The sequence below is a fragment of the Balaenoptera physalus genome (genome assembly GCF_965194825.1).
Source record: "Balaenoptera physalus genome assembly, chromosome: 14".
NCBI lineage: Eukaryota > Metazoa > Chordata > Mammalia > Artiodactyla > Balaenopteridae > Balaenoptera > Balaenoptera physalus.
Window position 1 is genome coordinate 6,173,676 of NC_138893.1, and position 18,126 is coordinate 6,191,801.

The 18,126-nt window shown below is 43.0% G+C and overlaps 1 protein-coding gene across 5 annotated transcripts in view; it reads right to left on the minus strand.

The window, feature by feature from the left end:
- Positions 1–16,697: 16,697 nt before the first annotated feature.
- BMS1 (BMS1 ribosome biogenesis factor) overlaps positions 16,698–18,126 on the minus strand; it is a 43,919-nt gene continuing 42,490 nt past the window's right edge. For all 5 annotated transcript variants that reach the window (XM_082425499.1, XM_082425500.1, XM_082425497.1 and 2 more), the window contains 2 exons: positions 17,772–17,933; positions 16,698–17,239 (listed from right to left, as the gene is read on the minus strand). In XM_082425499.1, coding sequence (XP_082281625.1) covers positions 17,009–17,239; positions 17,772–17,933 — 393 coding nt within the window. In that variant the 3' untranslated portion in view covers positions 16,698–17,008. The remainder of the gene's footprint in view (positions 17,240–17,771; positions 17,934–18,126) is intronic.

An 18,126-nucleotide genomic window follows, 5' to 3' on the forward strand; every position in this document is an offset into this window, starting at 1 on the left:
AAATGTACAAATGCAGTCATGAAGGAACACACCTAGAGACTAGGACACAGACCTGCTGATGCACACAGGGGCAGCCCACTGCGGGACTCCCAGAGGAGCCTGGGCTCGGCACACAGATTGCACTTGGTAGCTGCACCTGACACAGGAGGGCCCGGCATTCACTAAGCACCTAATGAACGTTTGGTGACAGAGGAGAGCATCACTTCTTCTATGAGGAAGGGAAGAAAAGAGAACCAGAGATGGCTGAGATGGGGTTTTGAGGATGGTCCTGAAGGATGGGCAAGAATGGGCAGGGGAGGGTATCATTCAAGGTTCAGAGACAAGAGGGCATGGGGGTGCGTGTGTACATACGTGTGTGCATACGTGCAGGGTGGGGGGCTCATAGAACAAGATCTCTCCAGGCCCCCATGCCAGGCCCTGTGGAGGCCCTGATGGCAAGACGCGCACCTTCCCAGAGCTGGGAGAGACCAGTCAGCTCTGTACCTCAGGGAAGCCCAGGGACTGAGGGGCTGATGGAGCCCCCAGAGCCCCCTGGCCGGACCCAACGAGGCTCCTGATGGTGTCTCTGTTAAGGTGGGAAGGGACGTGGACACAGGGAGAAGGGCTGGGCTGGCGGCAAACCAGATAGAAACAGTGATGCCCTTGGTCTTGTTACTTAACCTCTGCAAGCTCCAGTGCCTCATCAGTAAAGGGGGTGACAACCGTGCCTCTGCTTCTAGTACGAGGGCTGAGAGAAAGTTCCTGTAAAGCACCTGAAACTGGGCTTGGTGCATGGAAAGTTGTCCGCCAGTGCTGGCAGTGATGGTGAGGATGGGGATAGCAGTGCAGTGCAGAGCGTGGTCCACCCTGGGAAGTCCAGGCCAGCCGGCCTCAGGGAAGCCCCGTGGCGGAAGAGCAGAATGCTGACGACGACCAGTGCCCAGCCACAGGGAGGTCTCAGCAACAGCAACAGCCGGACTAAGCCGTATCATAAGAGAGAGATCCAAGTCTTAAAATTAAGTGGACTGGGACTTCCCTGGTGGTCCAGTGGTTGGGACTCTGCGCTCTCACTGCAGGGGGCCTGGGTTCAATCCCTGGTTGGGGAACTAGAATCCCACAAGCTGCGTGGGCAAAAAATAAAACATAAAAATAATAAAATGAAGTGGATAAGTCAAGACGACTTAGCAGCGTACCTTTCCATGATTGCAACCATGGAAAAATATGCAGACCTAAAAAAAGCGTGGAAGGGTCTAAGCAAGTTCAAATAGGTCCTCAAGCCGCAGTCTCCAGGGTCGGGACTTTTCTCTCCTGCCCAAACCTACGGCAGCGGGTGCCCAGGACACTCTCCGCGGCCCCTGACTTCAGATGCTGCATCTCACCTAACGTTTCTCTTGCCTGACTCAGGGAGACTGTATGTGCAAGGCATCCAGACCTCAGAGGAACTTCTGGGGGAGCAGTGGCAGGAGGAGCCCCCGACGCAGCCTCAAAGTCCCACAGTCAGCATCTCACCCACCTCCGCCCGTCTCCACTCGCTCACTCCTGCTTCCTGGGATAATCCCCAAATTAACCACCTTCTCACAAGTCTTTTCTTTTCAGTTTTCCTCTTTTTTTTTACATTTAAAGTTTTAATCTATCTGGAATTTATGTTAACCATAGTGTAAGGAGTGACTTTATGTTTCTTCAGTGGATTAACTAGTTGTCCCAACCACGCTTGTGGAATAACCCATCTCTCTCCTGCTTGTGGCACCGTCACTGCCTTATGCCCACTCGGCCATACTTCATGGGCCTCCTTCTAGGGCTTCTGTTCCAACCGGCGAGCACAATCCCTACGGCAGCCTCCTTCCCAAGGGACAGCGTCAGCCCAGGTGCCAAGATGCCCTCCCGGCAGCCTGTGCATTTCTCGATGCCCCCTATTTCCACTCCCTTCTCTGACCACTCTCTCCATCTTCTCAGTCATGCTCTCCACCTCCCCTGAAGCACAGAACTGCCCTGGTCCAGCCCCCAGCGCCCCTCTTTCCTTACTGTAAGCAGGCTCTGAGCCTCTCCCCAGAACACCACCCCGCAGGATGCATGGGGAACACTGCTTCTCTCCTGGGCACCAAATGCCTGGTGTCAACTGCCTCCTGGCATGTCCTCTAGACTCCTCCAACTCCAACTCCATGGTCTTTAATGTACACGTGCAAACACACACACTCACACAGACACGTCCATGAAAACACACATGTGTGCATGCACACACGCACACACTTGCACACACCTGTGTGTATGTACACACACACAGGCTAAAAAAATCTATTTTATGTAGAAGAATCTCAGGCTCAAAGACGTGTCCAAAGTCACACAACTACTGAGTGGCAGAACTCGGGTCTCTATACTTTTAGCTCAACTCTGGGAGCTTTTTAATAACAGATTTACAAAAATACAGTGTTCCTAATATTGGCGAAATAAAACGAGACAATGCACGTTATGCAGTCAGCCCAGTGCCTGGGAGCATAAGCGCTAAATAAGCAATAACTGTCGTGATTAGTAATTATTATTCCCACTGTCAGCGGTAGGCAAGGATCCGAGTCGCGTGCTACCCCCTCCCTGGCAATCAGGCGGAGGCCCACCTGCCGTCGCTCTGCATTTGCTTGTCTGGGGCGCCCCCTCCCGGCCTCTGCGTGTAGCTCCCCGGGATAAGCGCGGGGAGCGGAGCCCAAGCAGAGTGAGCGGCGAGCTTACTCACCTAAGACTTCGGAAACGGTCCTCTTCCTCTACGCTCCAGGGTCTGGAGAAGAAGAAAGCCTCCCGTTCTGCTGGGAGCTGAGGCCGTCCTCCGTCTGAACACACAAACGTGCACATTTGCCCGCACGTACACGCGGCGCACTCGCACCCACGCACACGCACGCACACGCACGCACACGTGTGCACGCACAATCTCTCTCACCTGGGTGGCCCTGCTAAGCTGACACGGGCTTGACCCCGCTCCCCGTCAGAAAGGCATACGGTATCAGAGCTACGATGCCCTCGTTGGTTTATATCACCGACGGGGAAAGTGAGGCCCCCAGAAGAGGACCAGTCCAGCCCCACAGCATTTGCTGACGGGCAGCAGGGCCGGGTGTTAGGGCAGCAAAGAACGCGATATCTTGGTCAGTTCGGGAGGGGGCCGCACTGCCGAGCCCGGCAGGCAGGCAGGCTGCGGTAGCGGAGGACCCAGGAGGACCCCGCGGCCTCGGTCACTCACAGCCGAGCACCTTGTCCAGGACGTTAACAGCCAGTGGGGGAAGCAGGTGTCTCAACAAACAGATGCGATAAAGTTTTAGGAGAAATCAGATGGACGCCTGTGCCGAGCCCACGGGGAACCGAGACGCCAGTGGTCAGGGGCTGGTGCCTGCCACTCTAGAGCTGAGCATGAATGAGATGTTGTTAGAGGTCAATGAACAAGTAGGGCACGATGGGCAGGGGTGCTGAGGCTTGGCTGGGAGGAGAAGCATGGCTAAGCCCTCCTGGAAGAAGGCTGGGGATAAACAAGATGGTAAAAAGAGCTCCTTTCTCACAATCCCAGCCCCATGGAGGCACCCCAGGGAAGGTGGCTGGAGTTGTCCCTAACACTGGGCCAGGCCGCTTTAACAACTCTGCCAGTGTTACCCCCCCCCCAGAGCCATGCTTTAAACACTAGGATTCCCATTTTACAGATGAGGAATGAGGAACAAGGAGGTTTAGTAACCTGCTTAATGCCCAGCGACTTAATGGCCAAGGCAGGATTTGGTACAGGCAGACTGGCTCCAAAATCCATGCGTTTTTTTTTTTTTTTTAATTGTGATAAAATATGCATAAAACTTACATTTTAACGATTTTTAAATATCCAGTTCAGTGGTATTAAGTACATTCACAATGTTGTGCAAACGTCCCCACCATCCATCTCCAGAAAATTTTCACCTTCCCAACCTGAAACTCCAAACCCATGAAACAATTCCCCATTCTCCCTCCCCCCAGCCCCTGGCAACCACTGTTCTATTTTCTATCCCTTCCAATTTGTCTTTTCTGGGTACCAATATAAGTGGCATCACATAGTATTTGCCCTTTTGTGTCTGGCTTTTTTTACTAAGTATAATATCTTCAAAGTTCATCCACCTCGTAGCATATGTCAAAATTTCCTTCCCTTTTTAAGGCTGAACAATAGTCCATTGTGTGGATACACCACATTTTGTTTATCCATTCATCCACTGACGGACAATTAGGTTGCTTCTAAGTTTTGGCTATTGGGAATAATGCTGCTGGGAACATGGGTGTGCAGATATCTGTTTGAGTCCCTGCTTTCAGAAACTCCACACTCTTAGCACCCTGCTACAGCACCATGCTAGAGCTGTTTCTCATAAACCTCAGGGAAGATGTGAGTCAGTTTGGGAGAGCAGAGGATAAGGAGGTGACGGAGTGGGGTAAGACGGAGTGCAAGGCAGACAGAGCTGCAGGCTGAGGGGGGCACCCTGAGAATCACCACAGGAGGAGGACCGCCCACTGGGGAAGACGTGTGGGGCTTCCCAGACACCCTGGTGTCAGAGCAGCAGTGGCCCTGGGAGGCCCTGGTACTCCCCCAGGAGCCTGCATTCCTCTCCATCCCTGCGGGGACCATCTTCACACAGTGGGCCGGCCAGGAGCCCAGGCCAGGTGGGAGCCAGCTGACCAACAATATCTGTCACAAGGCAGGGAAGTGGGCAGAGTCTCTGCTACAACAGCAGAGATGGCACACACACCCCCAACCCAGGAGAAATGCACCCCACCCTGCAACTCCTGCCTACTGTGCTCACTACGCTCTGAGACAGGAGAGCACTTACCTGGCAAGACGCAAGGAGAGCAAGTGAAAAGGTGCCAGTCCTGGACAACAGGTATCTGGCCTCTCTCCACTCTACCCCTTCAGCCTAAGCAGAGAAACATCCTGGAAATGTTAAAAGATTCACTAGCGCCAGAGATTTCAGCAAACAAAACAAGTGAGGCTATTACAAAACAGGAAAATAGATCACAATATCTCTAACCCGCTTTTTACAGAAAGATTTGAACCCAACAGAGAACATATGTTCTTGTCAGGCTCCCGTAGAGCAGTTGGAAACATTGATGCTGTGCTGGGTGAGCAAGGAGCCCTCAGCATCTTTCACGGATCACATTCTGTCCCCAGTTTGCAATACAATTAGGGACAGTAAGAATGTTAAAAATGCATTTTGGAAACAAAATTAATTTCCACAATGGGAATTATAAAATGTTTGGATCTCAACAGCAGTAAGGTATTCATATAAAAATATGGAATTCAACAAAACTGGCATTTAGAGGGAAATCTATATCCTCAAATGAATTTGTAATAAACAGAATAAAAGGGGAAAAAAGCGAAAGGCAACTTATGTTAAAGAGAAAATTAAAACGGAAATGAAAAACTCTTTAGAAACAGACTACAGATGGTCCCTGACTTAAAATGTTTTGACTTAACGATTTTTCAACTTCACAGTAGTGTGAAAGCAATGTGTATTCAGTAGAACTGTACTTCAGATTTTGAATTTTGGTCTTTTCCTGGGCTAGTGAAATGCAGTACGGTACCCTCTCATGATGCTGGGCCACAGCTCCCAGTCAGCCACATGACCAAAAGGATAAACAACTGATAACTTTCAACCATTCTGTACCCAGACAACTGTTCTGTTTTTTACTTTCAGTATGGTACTCAATAAATTACATGAGCTATTCAACACTTTATTATAAAATAGGCTTTGTGTTACGTGATTTTGCCCAACTATAGGCTAATGTGAGTGTTCTAAGCATGTTTAAGGTAGGCCAGGCTAAGGTATGACGTTTGGTAGATTAGATATACTAAATACATTTTCAACTTATGATATTTTTTACTTACAATGGGTTTATCAGGATGTAACTCCATTGTAAGTTGAGGAAGAGATGTACAATAAGAGCATGACCTATCAAAACCTATGGCATATGTCCAAAGAAAGGGACATTTTATAGCCTTGAGTATACATATGTACACTTAAATATAAGAAAGACATAACTAAGCTTTTTAAAATAGGATGAAATAAGAAATAAGCTAATTTAATTTGAAAACAACAGTAATAAAAGTAGATTTGATAAATAAAACCAAAAACCAGTTCTTTGAAAAGACCATTAAAATAAGCAAACCTCTGGAAAGTCAAGCAAAAGAAAAAAGGGAAAAGGTACGAAACTGAAAATGTGAGGTTAAAACAAGGGACACGACTGCAGATATGAAGGAGATGATTTAAACCACAAGAGGATGGTAGGCACAGCTTCACTCTGGTCGGTTTTGTTGTATCTGGATGAAATGGAAGATTTTCCTGAAATATATAAATCGCCAAAATAGGCTTAACAAGAGGAAGAAAACCTGAAAAGAACAATAAACATAGAACTAAAAAGGTAAAAAGGGATTAGAGGGGCTCCATCAGCCTCCAGGGACAGGGGATGCTGTTATGGATGTTACCAAAACACAGGGGAAAATGCGAAGCTCCCAGTTCTCTACAGGATTAACAGACCCAACAAGCATCACACACACACACACACACACACACACACACACACACTGCAATGATACAGAAAGATCCTCTGAGACACATACAGTAGTTAAAAATAGAAAGCTTCCAAAAGGAATAAAATTGGGTCATTTGTAGACACGTGGATGGACCTAGAGACTGTCATACAGAGTGAAGTTAAGTCAGAAAGAGAAAACAAATACTGTATATTAATGCATATATGTGGAATCTAGAAAAATGGTACAGATGAACCAGTTTGCAAGGCAGAAATAGAGACACAGATGTAGATAACAAACGTATGGACACCAAGGAGGGAAAGGGGGATGGGATGAACTGGGAGATTGGGATTGACATATATACACTAATATGTATAAAACAGATAACTAATGAGAATCTGCTGTATAGCACTGGGAACTCCACTTCGCTGTACAGCAGAAACTAACACGACATTGTAAAACAACTCTACCCCAATTTAAAAAAAAGTAGAAAGCTTCCAAACAAGACAATCCTATTTGTGTTTTTTTTAAAAGACAACACATGGAGGAAAATAAATATACATGAATATAAGTGTCCAAAAAAGATCTGGAATATACACATCAGACAGATCACTGTGGCTAGCTGTGAAGCAGAGAGTTTGGAAGGAAGTTAAAGAGAAAAACATTCTTTTTACACTATTCCTGTATCGTTGGAATGTTTACAAACTAAATATGTTCATATATTACTTCAAAATAAACTAAATGAAAAATCAATAAAAGTAAATAAAACCAATAATTAATAGCTTGATAATATTAATTTGAAGAGAAAAGTAATACTTTAATAATTATGAGTTAAATATTTTAAGCTAAAAATAAAAATTAAAAATTTAGAAAACAAATGGAAAGATTTTTTTTTACAATAGGAGGATATTTAAAATAGAGGGTCATTTTTGTAATGAAATAGGTAGGAATGACTCACCCTGACAAGACACAAAACCTCAAAGTCATAAAGGAAAATACCAGATTTGATTGTTATGGACGTTTAAAACCTCTATACAAAGAAAGGCATTATGCACTTGTCAAAAGACAAGTGTCAGGGCTTCCCTGGTGGCACAGTGGTTAAGAATCCGCCTGCCAATGCAGGGGACACGGGTTCGAGCCCTGGCCCAGGAAGATCCCACATGCCATGGAGCAACTAAGCCCGTGTGCCACAACTACAGAGTCTGCGCTCTAGAGTTTGTGAGCCACAACTACTTATTAGCCCATGAGCCACAACTACTGAGCCCATGCGCCTAGAGCCCACGAGCCACAACTACTGAGCCCATGAGCCACAGCTACTGAGCCCGTGCTCTGCAACAGGAGAAGCCACCACAATGAGAAGCCCGCACATCACAGCGAAGACCCAACGCAGCCAAAAATAAATAAATAATATATATATGTGTATAAAAATCTTTAAAAAAACCCCAAAAGACAAGTGTCATATTAGGGAAAAAATATTTATAAGGTTTGTAAACAGCCACAGGGTTTACATCCAGAATATATAAGGAGCTTTTACAAAGTCACTAATGGCCAAGAACCCAACAGAAAAATGAGCAAAGGAGATGCACAAATTACAGAAGATATGAGAATGGCTGATAAACACTTGAAGAGATGCTAAAGCCCTCTAGTTATCTGATAAAAATGCAAATTTAAACAATAATGAAATATTTCTTGTACCCAGCAGACCGGCAAAAATTAAAAGCACTGAGCACATGTATCACTGGCAGGAATCGGAAATGGGAAAATTCTCAGTTACTTTACAAATATTTCCTCTTATCTGTTGATCTTTTCCTCCCCCTCCGGCACTCATATGAGATGAATGTGAACGCCTTCCCTTCTCTCCTCCACCCCTCCTTAACTCTCCATCTCGTTGGCCTCCTCCTCATCTTCTCCAGAAGAGCCCCCAACCTGATCCCCGTTCATTCATTTGTTCTTCTGCCCTTTAACCTTCCCACTGAGTTAACCATTTCAGCACTTCCATTGTTCACACTCATCTAACCCCAGCTGGTTCTTCTTCATAACTGCATCATCTAGCCTCATATTTCCAATATCCTCCTGAGGATATTTATCATGCACATGTAAATGCTTTTCCTGTCTTGTTTGTTTATCTGTTCCCTCTGGTGTTCAGTTTGTGGTCTCTGTCTCTCGGAGTTTACTCTTCTCACGTGTCTCGTTTTTCCCTACAGCTGCTCACTTTCCCTGAGGAAGGTGAGCCACCTTAGCCGGTCACTTGGGAGGAGGAGCCGGGAGCCTTAGCCCCAGGCAGCACCTTCCAGGGACGGTTAGGGAAGGCGGGCAGGATGTTCCTCAGGGCAGAGAGTAGGGTGAGATTACCTGGCTCAGCCTCCCCTTTTTTGCTCATTCCCGAGGGGCTACTCTGGGCCTCAGGGAACTTCCCTGTCTTCCAGCCTGGGTGCTGTCTTTGTCCAGGGGCTGTCAACCTGCATCGTAATTGACTATCCGCTCAGATGGGGAGGTGCCATGAGGCAGCCCGCAAACCTGCCGAGGTGGTGTGGCACTCACTCCAGGTAGGTTCCGGGCTACTCTGGCATTGCCTGGATGCCTGTGTCTGGCATAGGATCTCCTCCTCACAAGAGCAGTGCTGGGCAGGCAGGGACCCCAGGGCGCGGGTAGGAAAGAAGTTGTCCCAGCCTGACCCTGGGTAGCTGAGCAGCAGCTTCCAAACTGGAATGTGCCTCCCCTCCCCTCCCTCACCCCACTGGGCTCTGCCTCCACGGGATTTCTCATGGGTTTTCATCTTCGTTCTGGGCTCTAGCAATTAATTATCCCTTTTGTGGCATCTCCAAGGTTTGGATTCATAGACTACAGCCAGCAGCCCATATTAATTAACCATCTTATTAGGAACAAGAAGCAAAATTTAAAAACAAAATCACAGCATCAGATGTTTTTTCATGGAAGAAGAAAATGGATGCATGCAGACATTGCCAGTGGGAGTATGAATCGTCACACCTTTCCCAAGGGACAGACATTGTGACAATACGTCCCAAACACTTGAAAGATTGGGCATTCCATGACAAGACGGTGTACACTCACATGTCCCTGCTCCTTCCCTCTAAATATGACTAAATGTGCTGGAAATAATCTAAGAGACGATCATAAAAGGAATCTGTAAGGTGGAAAGAGAAACTAACACAACCTTGTAAAGCAACTATACTCCAATAAAAATTAATAGATAAAAAAAATTTTAATAAATAAATAAAAATAAATAAAAGATATATAAGGTGGAAAGAGGAAAGCAGACTGGCTGGGAAGCAGAGGACTTGAGGGATGACACTGCACTGAACTCCTGGGTTTTCTTTTTATCTCCCACTGTCTTAGTCCATTTGGGCTCCTAGACCAAAAACACCATTCAACTGGGTGGCTTAAACAACCAAAGTTTCTCTCTTACAGTTCTGGAGGCTGAGAAGTCCAAGATCAAGGCACTGGCAGAAGGGGAGGGGAGAGGAGAGACAAGGCAAAGAGTTCTTAGACTTGACACCAAAAGTATAATCCATAAAAGAAAAAGTTGATAAATTGGACCACACTCCATCAAAATTAAAATTGTTTTTGCTCTGCAAAAGATCCTAAGATGATGAAAAGAGAAATTACAGATGGGATAAAATACTCGCAAATCACATACCTAACAAAGAACTTGTGTCTAGAATTTATAAAGAACTCTCAGAAGTCAACATTAAATAAACAAAATTGAAAATGTACAAAAGATTTGAACAGAGATTTGACCAAAGAGGCTATATAGATGGCAAATAAGCACATGAAAGGATGGCCAACATAATTAGTCATTAAGGAATTTCAAACTAGAACCACAATGAATTATGACTACACACCTATTAGAATGGCTTTAAGAAAGCAATAACACTAAATGTTTGCAAGGATGCAGAAAGCTGGAGCATTCATACGTTGCTGGTGAGAATGTAAAATGGTACAGCCACTCTGGAAAATTGTTTGGAAGTTCCTTTATTTTCTTTTTAATTTTTGGCCACACTGCTCCACATGAGGGATCTTAGTTCCCCGACCAGGGATCAACCCTGTGCCCCCTGCAATGGAAGCACAGAGTCTTAACCACTGGACAGGCAGGGAAGTCCCTGGAAGTACCTTTTAAAATTAAAAATGGACTTTCCATTTGACCCAGAAAATGCAATCTTGGGCGTTTTTACAGGAGAAATGGAAACTTATTTTTACACAGAATCTTATACATGTATATTCATTCATAGCAGCTTTGTTTGTAATAGCCAAAAACTGGAAACTACTCAAATGTCCTTCAATGGTGAATGCTGAACAAACTGCAGAACATAATAGACATTATGGAATACTACTCAAATGTCCTTCAATGGTGAATGCTGAACAAACTGCAGAACATAATAGACATTATGGAATACTACTCAAATGTCCTTCAATGGCGAATGCTGAACAAACTGCAGAACATAATAGACATTATGGAATACTACTCAAATGTCCTTCAATGGTGAATGCTGAACAAACTGCAGAACATAATAGACATTATGGAATACTATCCAGCATTAAACAGGAAGAGACTATTAATACTAGCAACAACTTGGATGAACTCAAGGAAATTATGCTGAGTGAAATAAGCCAATTTTAAAAGGATACAAACTATATGATTCCATAAAGTTGTGAAGTAACATAAATAGATAGAATACAGACTAACAGTTGTTAGAGGTTAGGGATGCGGAGAGGGTGTGTGGCTCTAAAGTGGTAGCATGAGGAAGCCTTGTAGTGATGGCACAGTTTTGTATCATGATTATATCATGATTGTGATCATCAAAGCTACACACATACAAAGTTATACACATAATAATATCACACAGTAACACACACACACAAATTAGTACATGAATAACTCATGAGATCTGAATAAGCTCTGTGGATTGTACCAAGGTCAATATCCTGATTTTGATATTGTATTACAGTTATGCCAGATGATAGCATTGGAGGAATGGCACAAGGAACCTCTCTGTAATTTTTTGGCAACTTCCTGTGGATCTTTAATTATTTTAAAATAAAAAGCATTTTTAAAAAATGGCCTCAGAATCTTACTTGTAGGAATTCAAGGAGAAAAACAAAGAGGATTTCAGATCAGGGAAAAACGGAGTAAGTAAGTACATTTTGCTCTGTTTCCCACTGAAACGCAAGTGTAAAAGCTGAATAGAATGCACGGAGAAGCTATTTGAGGACTTTTAAAATCAAATAACAGCAGGAGAATTGGGACAGGAGACCATAATTCAAAGTAACACTGAGCCGGTGGTGAGTTTTACCATTTTCCCTTCCCTAGTACCTCACAGTTCTCCTCACTCAAGGCAGCCTGAACTCGGAGGTGGACATAGGTGCAAACAGAGCCTCAGGAAAGCCCTCTGGTTCTGGCTGAGGAGCAGAAAAGTGTCTCCTAACACCCAGAGAAGAGTGCAAGAAATCCCCCCTCTTCTCTACTCCATTTTCTCCTGCCCCAGCCCCCTGCAGCCCACAGGCACACCCTTTTTTTTGATCCAAGTAGGGTGGGTTTGTTGTTTTCTTTTAACCATTGTTTTCTTACTCTCTGTCCTTTGACTGCTTGACCCTGGATGTGGGCACAGCCATGGTAAGGAAGCTGCAGTGTCTTGGATGGAGGGCTAAAAAGGAGAGCCCAGGTGACTGGAAAGTACCAGGAAATCATGGAACGGGAGGAGTTCAGGACAGTGACCCCCAAAATTTGTTAATGAGCTCCTGGGCTCCCTGCTGAGCTGTGCACGCATAGATCTGACTCTAAAGAGCATATCATTGACTCTGAGAATGGGCCTAAGAGATAGATCAATGTCCCGGTCCTACACGGGCTACGGGTAATCCACACGTGGGACCGACCCAAATAACACTGCAAGGACTTTGTAAATGGAACTGACACTGTGACCACAGCCCACAGACGTCTGGTTGGGACATGAAGCTACACAGTGCTTACGGGGACATGTATGGCATTGAATGCTTATATTAGAAAAGAAGAAAGGTCTCAAATCATTAATCTAAGCTTCAACCTTAAGACATTAGGAAAAAAAGAACAGAAAAAAATCAAGGCAAGTGCAAGAAAAGAAATAAAGAGCAGACACCAATGAAATTGAAAACAGCAAAAGAATAGAGAAAATCAATGAAACCCAAAGCTCGTTCTTTGAAAAAAAATCAATAAAATTAATAAACTTCTAGGAAGACTGAACAAAAGAACAAAAGTAGAGAAGACACAAATTACCAATATCAGGAACGAAAGAGGTGATATCACTACAGACCCAAAAGAGAGTAAAAGGGTAATAAGCGAATCCTTCCTACAAATAACTTTATACTTATAAGTTTGACAACTTAGGTGAAATAAATCAATTCCATTTCATAACCTACCATAATTCACTCAAGATAAAATAATCTGAATAGCCCTGTAACTATGAGAGATATTAAATTCATTGTTAAAAAAAATTTTTTTTAATGTCCAAGCCTAGATGGTTTCATTGACAAATTCTGTTTTTTTTTTTTTTTTGGTTGTACCACGCAGCTTGGGGGATCTTATTCTCCTGACTAGGGATCAAATCCATGCCCCCCTGCAGTGGAAGCACAGAGTCCTAACCATTGGACTGCCAGGGAATTCCCTCATTGACAAATTCTATCAAACATTTAAAGAAGAAATAACAACAATTCTACCCAATCAATTCCAGAATATAAAAGGAGAGGGAACATTTCCCAAATCATCTTATAAGGCCAGCATTACCCTGATACCATCATCAGATAAAAGACAAAAGAACTCTACAGAACCATATCCCTTATAAATATAGATGCAAAAATCCTCAACAAAACATTAGTGCATGAAATCTAGCAAAATATTAAAATAATAATACATCATCCAGGGATACAATATTGGGATAAACGTCACTCAATTGTAAATATTATTTTTTAATATTTTGTTTGCTACACTTGATGCAATATCTATATAAGTTCAAATATGGTTCAATGTTTGAAAAATAAATCAATGTAATCATCATATTAACAATTGAAAGATGAAAAACCACATGATTATATAAATTGATGAAGAAAAAGCATTTGGCAAAATTCAACATTCATTCATGATAAAGATTCCCAGCTAACCAGGCATGGAAAGGAGTTTCCTCAAACTGAGAAAGAGCATCTACAAAAAAATCAGGACCAAAGCAAGGATGTCCACATTGAACAGTCCAATTTCCCATTATACTGGAAGTCCTATCCAGTGTAACACATAAGAAAAAAAGGCATACAGTTGGAAAGGAAGGAATAAAAACTGTCTCTACTTGCAGACAACATGATAGTCTAAGTATAAAATCCCAAGGAATGTGTTCCCCTCCTCCACAAGAAAGGTCTAGAACTAATAAATGGGCCTAGTAACGTCACAGAATGTAAGCTCAACATAACAAAATTCAATCGTTTTTCTAAAAACTAGCAGTAAACAGTTTGAAGGCAAAAAAAGTCCTACATAAATTGAGAGATATGCCATGGATTGGAGGACCCAACAGAGTGAAAATGTCAATACTCTCCAAGTTGATCTACAGATTAAATGCAATCAAAATCACAGCAGGATTTTTTGGTAAATGTAGGCAAGCTTATTAAAATTTATACCAAAAGGGAAAGGCCCTAGAACAGCTGCAACAATTTTGAAAAAGAGAAATAAATTTATTTAGAGGAATCACACTTCCCAATTTTAAGACTTACTGTAAAGCTACAATAATCAAGATCTTGCAGCAAAGGTATAGATGCATCAATCAAAGAACGGAACAGAACAGAGAGCCCAGGATATACCCTCACAAATATGCCCAACTGATTTTTGACAAGGATGCAAAGGTATCTCAATGGAGAAAGGATAGCCTTTCAACAAATGGTATTAGAACAATTTGTTGTCTGTAAGTTAAAAAAAAAAACCCCAACCTAAATCTCACTCCTTATACAAAAGTTAACTCAAAATGAAAATCGTAAAGCTATAAAGCTTTTAGAAGAAAACATAGGAGAAAATCTTCATGATCTGTGGTTAGGAAAAGAGTTCTGAGCCACGACACCAAATGCATGATTCATAAAAGAAAAAAAGTAATAAATTAGGCTTGACAAATATTTTAAATTTTGCAAAAGACACTGTTAAGAGAACGAAAAGACAGCAATAGACTAGGAGAAAGTATCTGCAAATCACATATGTGACAAAGGACTGCTTCCAAAATATATAAGAAACTCTCAAAATCAACAAGAAAATGATCCAAATAAAAAGTAGGCAAAAGACTTGAACATAAACTTCACCAAAGAGGACACAGTATATGAAAGGCAAGTAAGCATATGAAAACATGCTCAATATTATTGGTCATTAGGGAAATGCAAATTAAAACCAGTGAGATGGAATGCAAAATGGTACAGCCCCTCCAGAAGACAGTTTGACAGTTCTTTTAAACCATATGACCCAGAAGCGCTACTCCTGGGTATTTTTACCCTGGAGTAATGAAAATTTATGTTCACCCAAAAACCTCTACACAGATATTTACAGCAGCTACATTCATAATTGCCCAAAACTAGAAACAACCACAATGCTCTTCCACTGGAGAATGGATAACCAACTGTGGCCTGTCTGTACAGCTGGTAACTATTTAGTAATCAAAAGGAACACACCATTGATACACAGGACAATTGGGATGAATCTCAAAGATATGATGCCAATTTCAAAAGATTACATACCATATTGTTCCACTTACATGATATTCTTGAAATGACAAAGTCGTAGTGATGAAAAACACATCAGGGCTTCCCTGGTGGCGCAGTGGTTGAGAATCTGCCTGCTAATGCAGGGGACACGGGTTCGAGCCCTGGTCTGGGAGGATCCCACATGCCGCGGAGCAACTGGGCCCGTGAGCCACAAATACTGAGCCTGTGCGTCTGGAGCCTGTGCTCTGCAACAAGAGAGGCCACGATGGTGAGAGGCTCACGCACCAAGATGAGGAGTGGCCCCCGCTCGCCGCAACTAGAGAAAGCCCTAGCACAGAAATGAAGACCCAACATAGCAATCAATCAATAAATAAATCTTAAAAAAAAAACACACATCAGTTATTTTGGTAGTGGGGAGTGGGGAATTGGGGAAGGCTTGGGCTGCACAGCATGAGGAAGTGCTTTGGAGAGATGGGACTGTTTGGTATCTTGACAGTGGTGTTGATTACATGAATATATAGGTATGTTTTAAAACCTATATAAGTGTTCAAATTCACAGACCTATACAACTCTTTAAAATGGGACCAGAAGGAGAAACAAAAAATTTAAAAATCTGTTCTGTACCAGTCACTTTGCATTTTGTCTCATTAAATCCTCACAGACTGCAAGATTAGTTTATCATCCCCATATTACAGATAAGAAACTTGAAACTCCAAGATACTCAGGAACTTACCCAGAGTCACACCATGAAGAGTGGCAGAGCCTGGAGCCCTACCCAGACCCTCCCTGCACCTAGTACTGGGATGGTCAAGTCTGCGTGTAGTAGTCTAAGACACTGGGAAAGACAGGCTGCCCTCTTTGTTCATGTCAGTTACGTGTCTGGCTTCTGTGCACAGCCTTGCTAAGCTGGACCTGCTCAGCTTTTAGTCAAATGGACATCTCAGCAGGATCACTTGGGCTTCTTGGGCGCTGGCCTGCATATGCGGGTTGGACTTGGTGATGTTCTTTGATGTATGTGAAGATACTGAACTAATGGAAAGAACGCTGGACTAAGACCTGACGGTTTCATCTTGATCCCTTCCTATTCCTAGATGATTCTACCCACTCCCAGCTAGGTGTTGATGTCTCTCAGGCATGCATTTTAGACCCAGAGGGTATATCAACATGAACTGCAGAGAGAATGCCTAACTACCTCCACAGATGTCATCCCTAGTCTAAAAGCAGTAAAACAGTATTTAGTGTTAACTAGCTATTATACTAACTTGAAAAACATGTGAAATAAGATGTTAAAATGTCCATTAGAGTCAATAATCAAAGAATATAACATATGACAGACAAAAAAATAAAAATAACTATATATCCTTCTCTAAAATTTTACCTTAATGCTGAGGATTCAAGTTAATATTTTTTCCCTTCTGGAAGACTCATCATGAAGGTGGTAGAGTAAGCAATTATCAAGCATTCATCCCTAATGAAAACTACTAAGCCAAAATTAACAAGAAGATATTTTAATGATACTTTTGTAGCACAAAATTAAACTGAGACAGGTAAGAGGAATGTGAGGGAATCTAGAAAACCATAAATTATATCGCTTTATTTTGACATAACCCAGATGTTGAGAATGAACAGGTGTCCTATCAGCAGTCTCCATTTCTCCTCTCAAAGGCACAGTCTAGGCAATAAATCCAACAAAGAGGTTGTGCTTAGGCTCCACTCCCCTGACTTGTTATTTAAAAGTACTGCAATATATGAAACCATTCATCACTGCAGATTCAAATGACTGTCTGTCTGTCTGTCTGCAGATCACTTCAATTGCTCCTCAGGCCCCTTCAGGCTGGACTTCTGATTTCTTCTTTCTTTCTGACCCTGAATTCGGTAGAGCTTCTTCCTGAGGTCCTTCTGTCGCTTCAGTTTCTCTTCTTCCTCCTTCTGCTTCACTTTGAAGTGTTCTTTGTTGTGTAGATGCCGTTGCTCCTTGGCTTTCTTCACCTTCTCACTGTGCACTGTACTCAGAGCATCCAGCAGCGCAAGGATCTGACAAGGGCAAAACCCAGTGAGCATCAGAATATTCTTACCGCTACAGCATGCTTTCCTTCTAAGTTTCAGGGGGCCTAAACACCACAGCTGATGGCATCAAAGTTACAATCAATTCATGATCCAAATGAATATTAACCTAGTGAAAATTTATCCTGAACTAGGAAATTGTAATTTGCATGGAAATATAAGTAGGTGCATATTTACTTAGCAAAATACTTAAATAATGGCCTTGACCACAAAACCACCTTTGTTAAATCGCTCTGTGGATACTCTGTACAACTAAGAGTGATTTGCCAGCTGTGTGCCTATTTTTCCCCATTAAAATGCATAAGGCAGAGCATGACTAAACAAAAGAAGCGAAATGGACTCCGGCCTTTCTTCTAACTTCCAGATCTAGTGCCTTGAATAAGTCTGGCCCTTATCCTTTCCTAATGAAAAGTGAGAATGCAGTAAAAATGCCAAGTGTGTTACTGAAAGCATTATTTTCACATCTAAATGCAACATGCTGGAAGCCGTCCATCAACAGTACCTTCCTTTCATGAGGCTCCCGTATGACAGCTGGTCTCAGTCTGTCCTTCGGAATCTTGCCTGCCTTTGCTTGGGTCTTGGGCTTGCTCTTAAATGGCAGGGCCTTCTGCAAGGCTTTTGGAATGTGCAGTGAATTAAAATGTTTCTTTTGCCTCACAATTGGCTGAAAAAGAAAAATAAAACAAAGACTGTGACATATTTATATTATGATCTATGTGCATTTAAAACTTGCATAAAATCTTCTCAATGGGTTGATTTTTCCACAAGATCAGTAACACCACAGTTTGCTGACCATCAGAAATGAGGACTCAATCATCCATCAAATATATATTGCCTCAATGGGCATGCACAGCTGC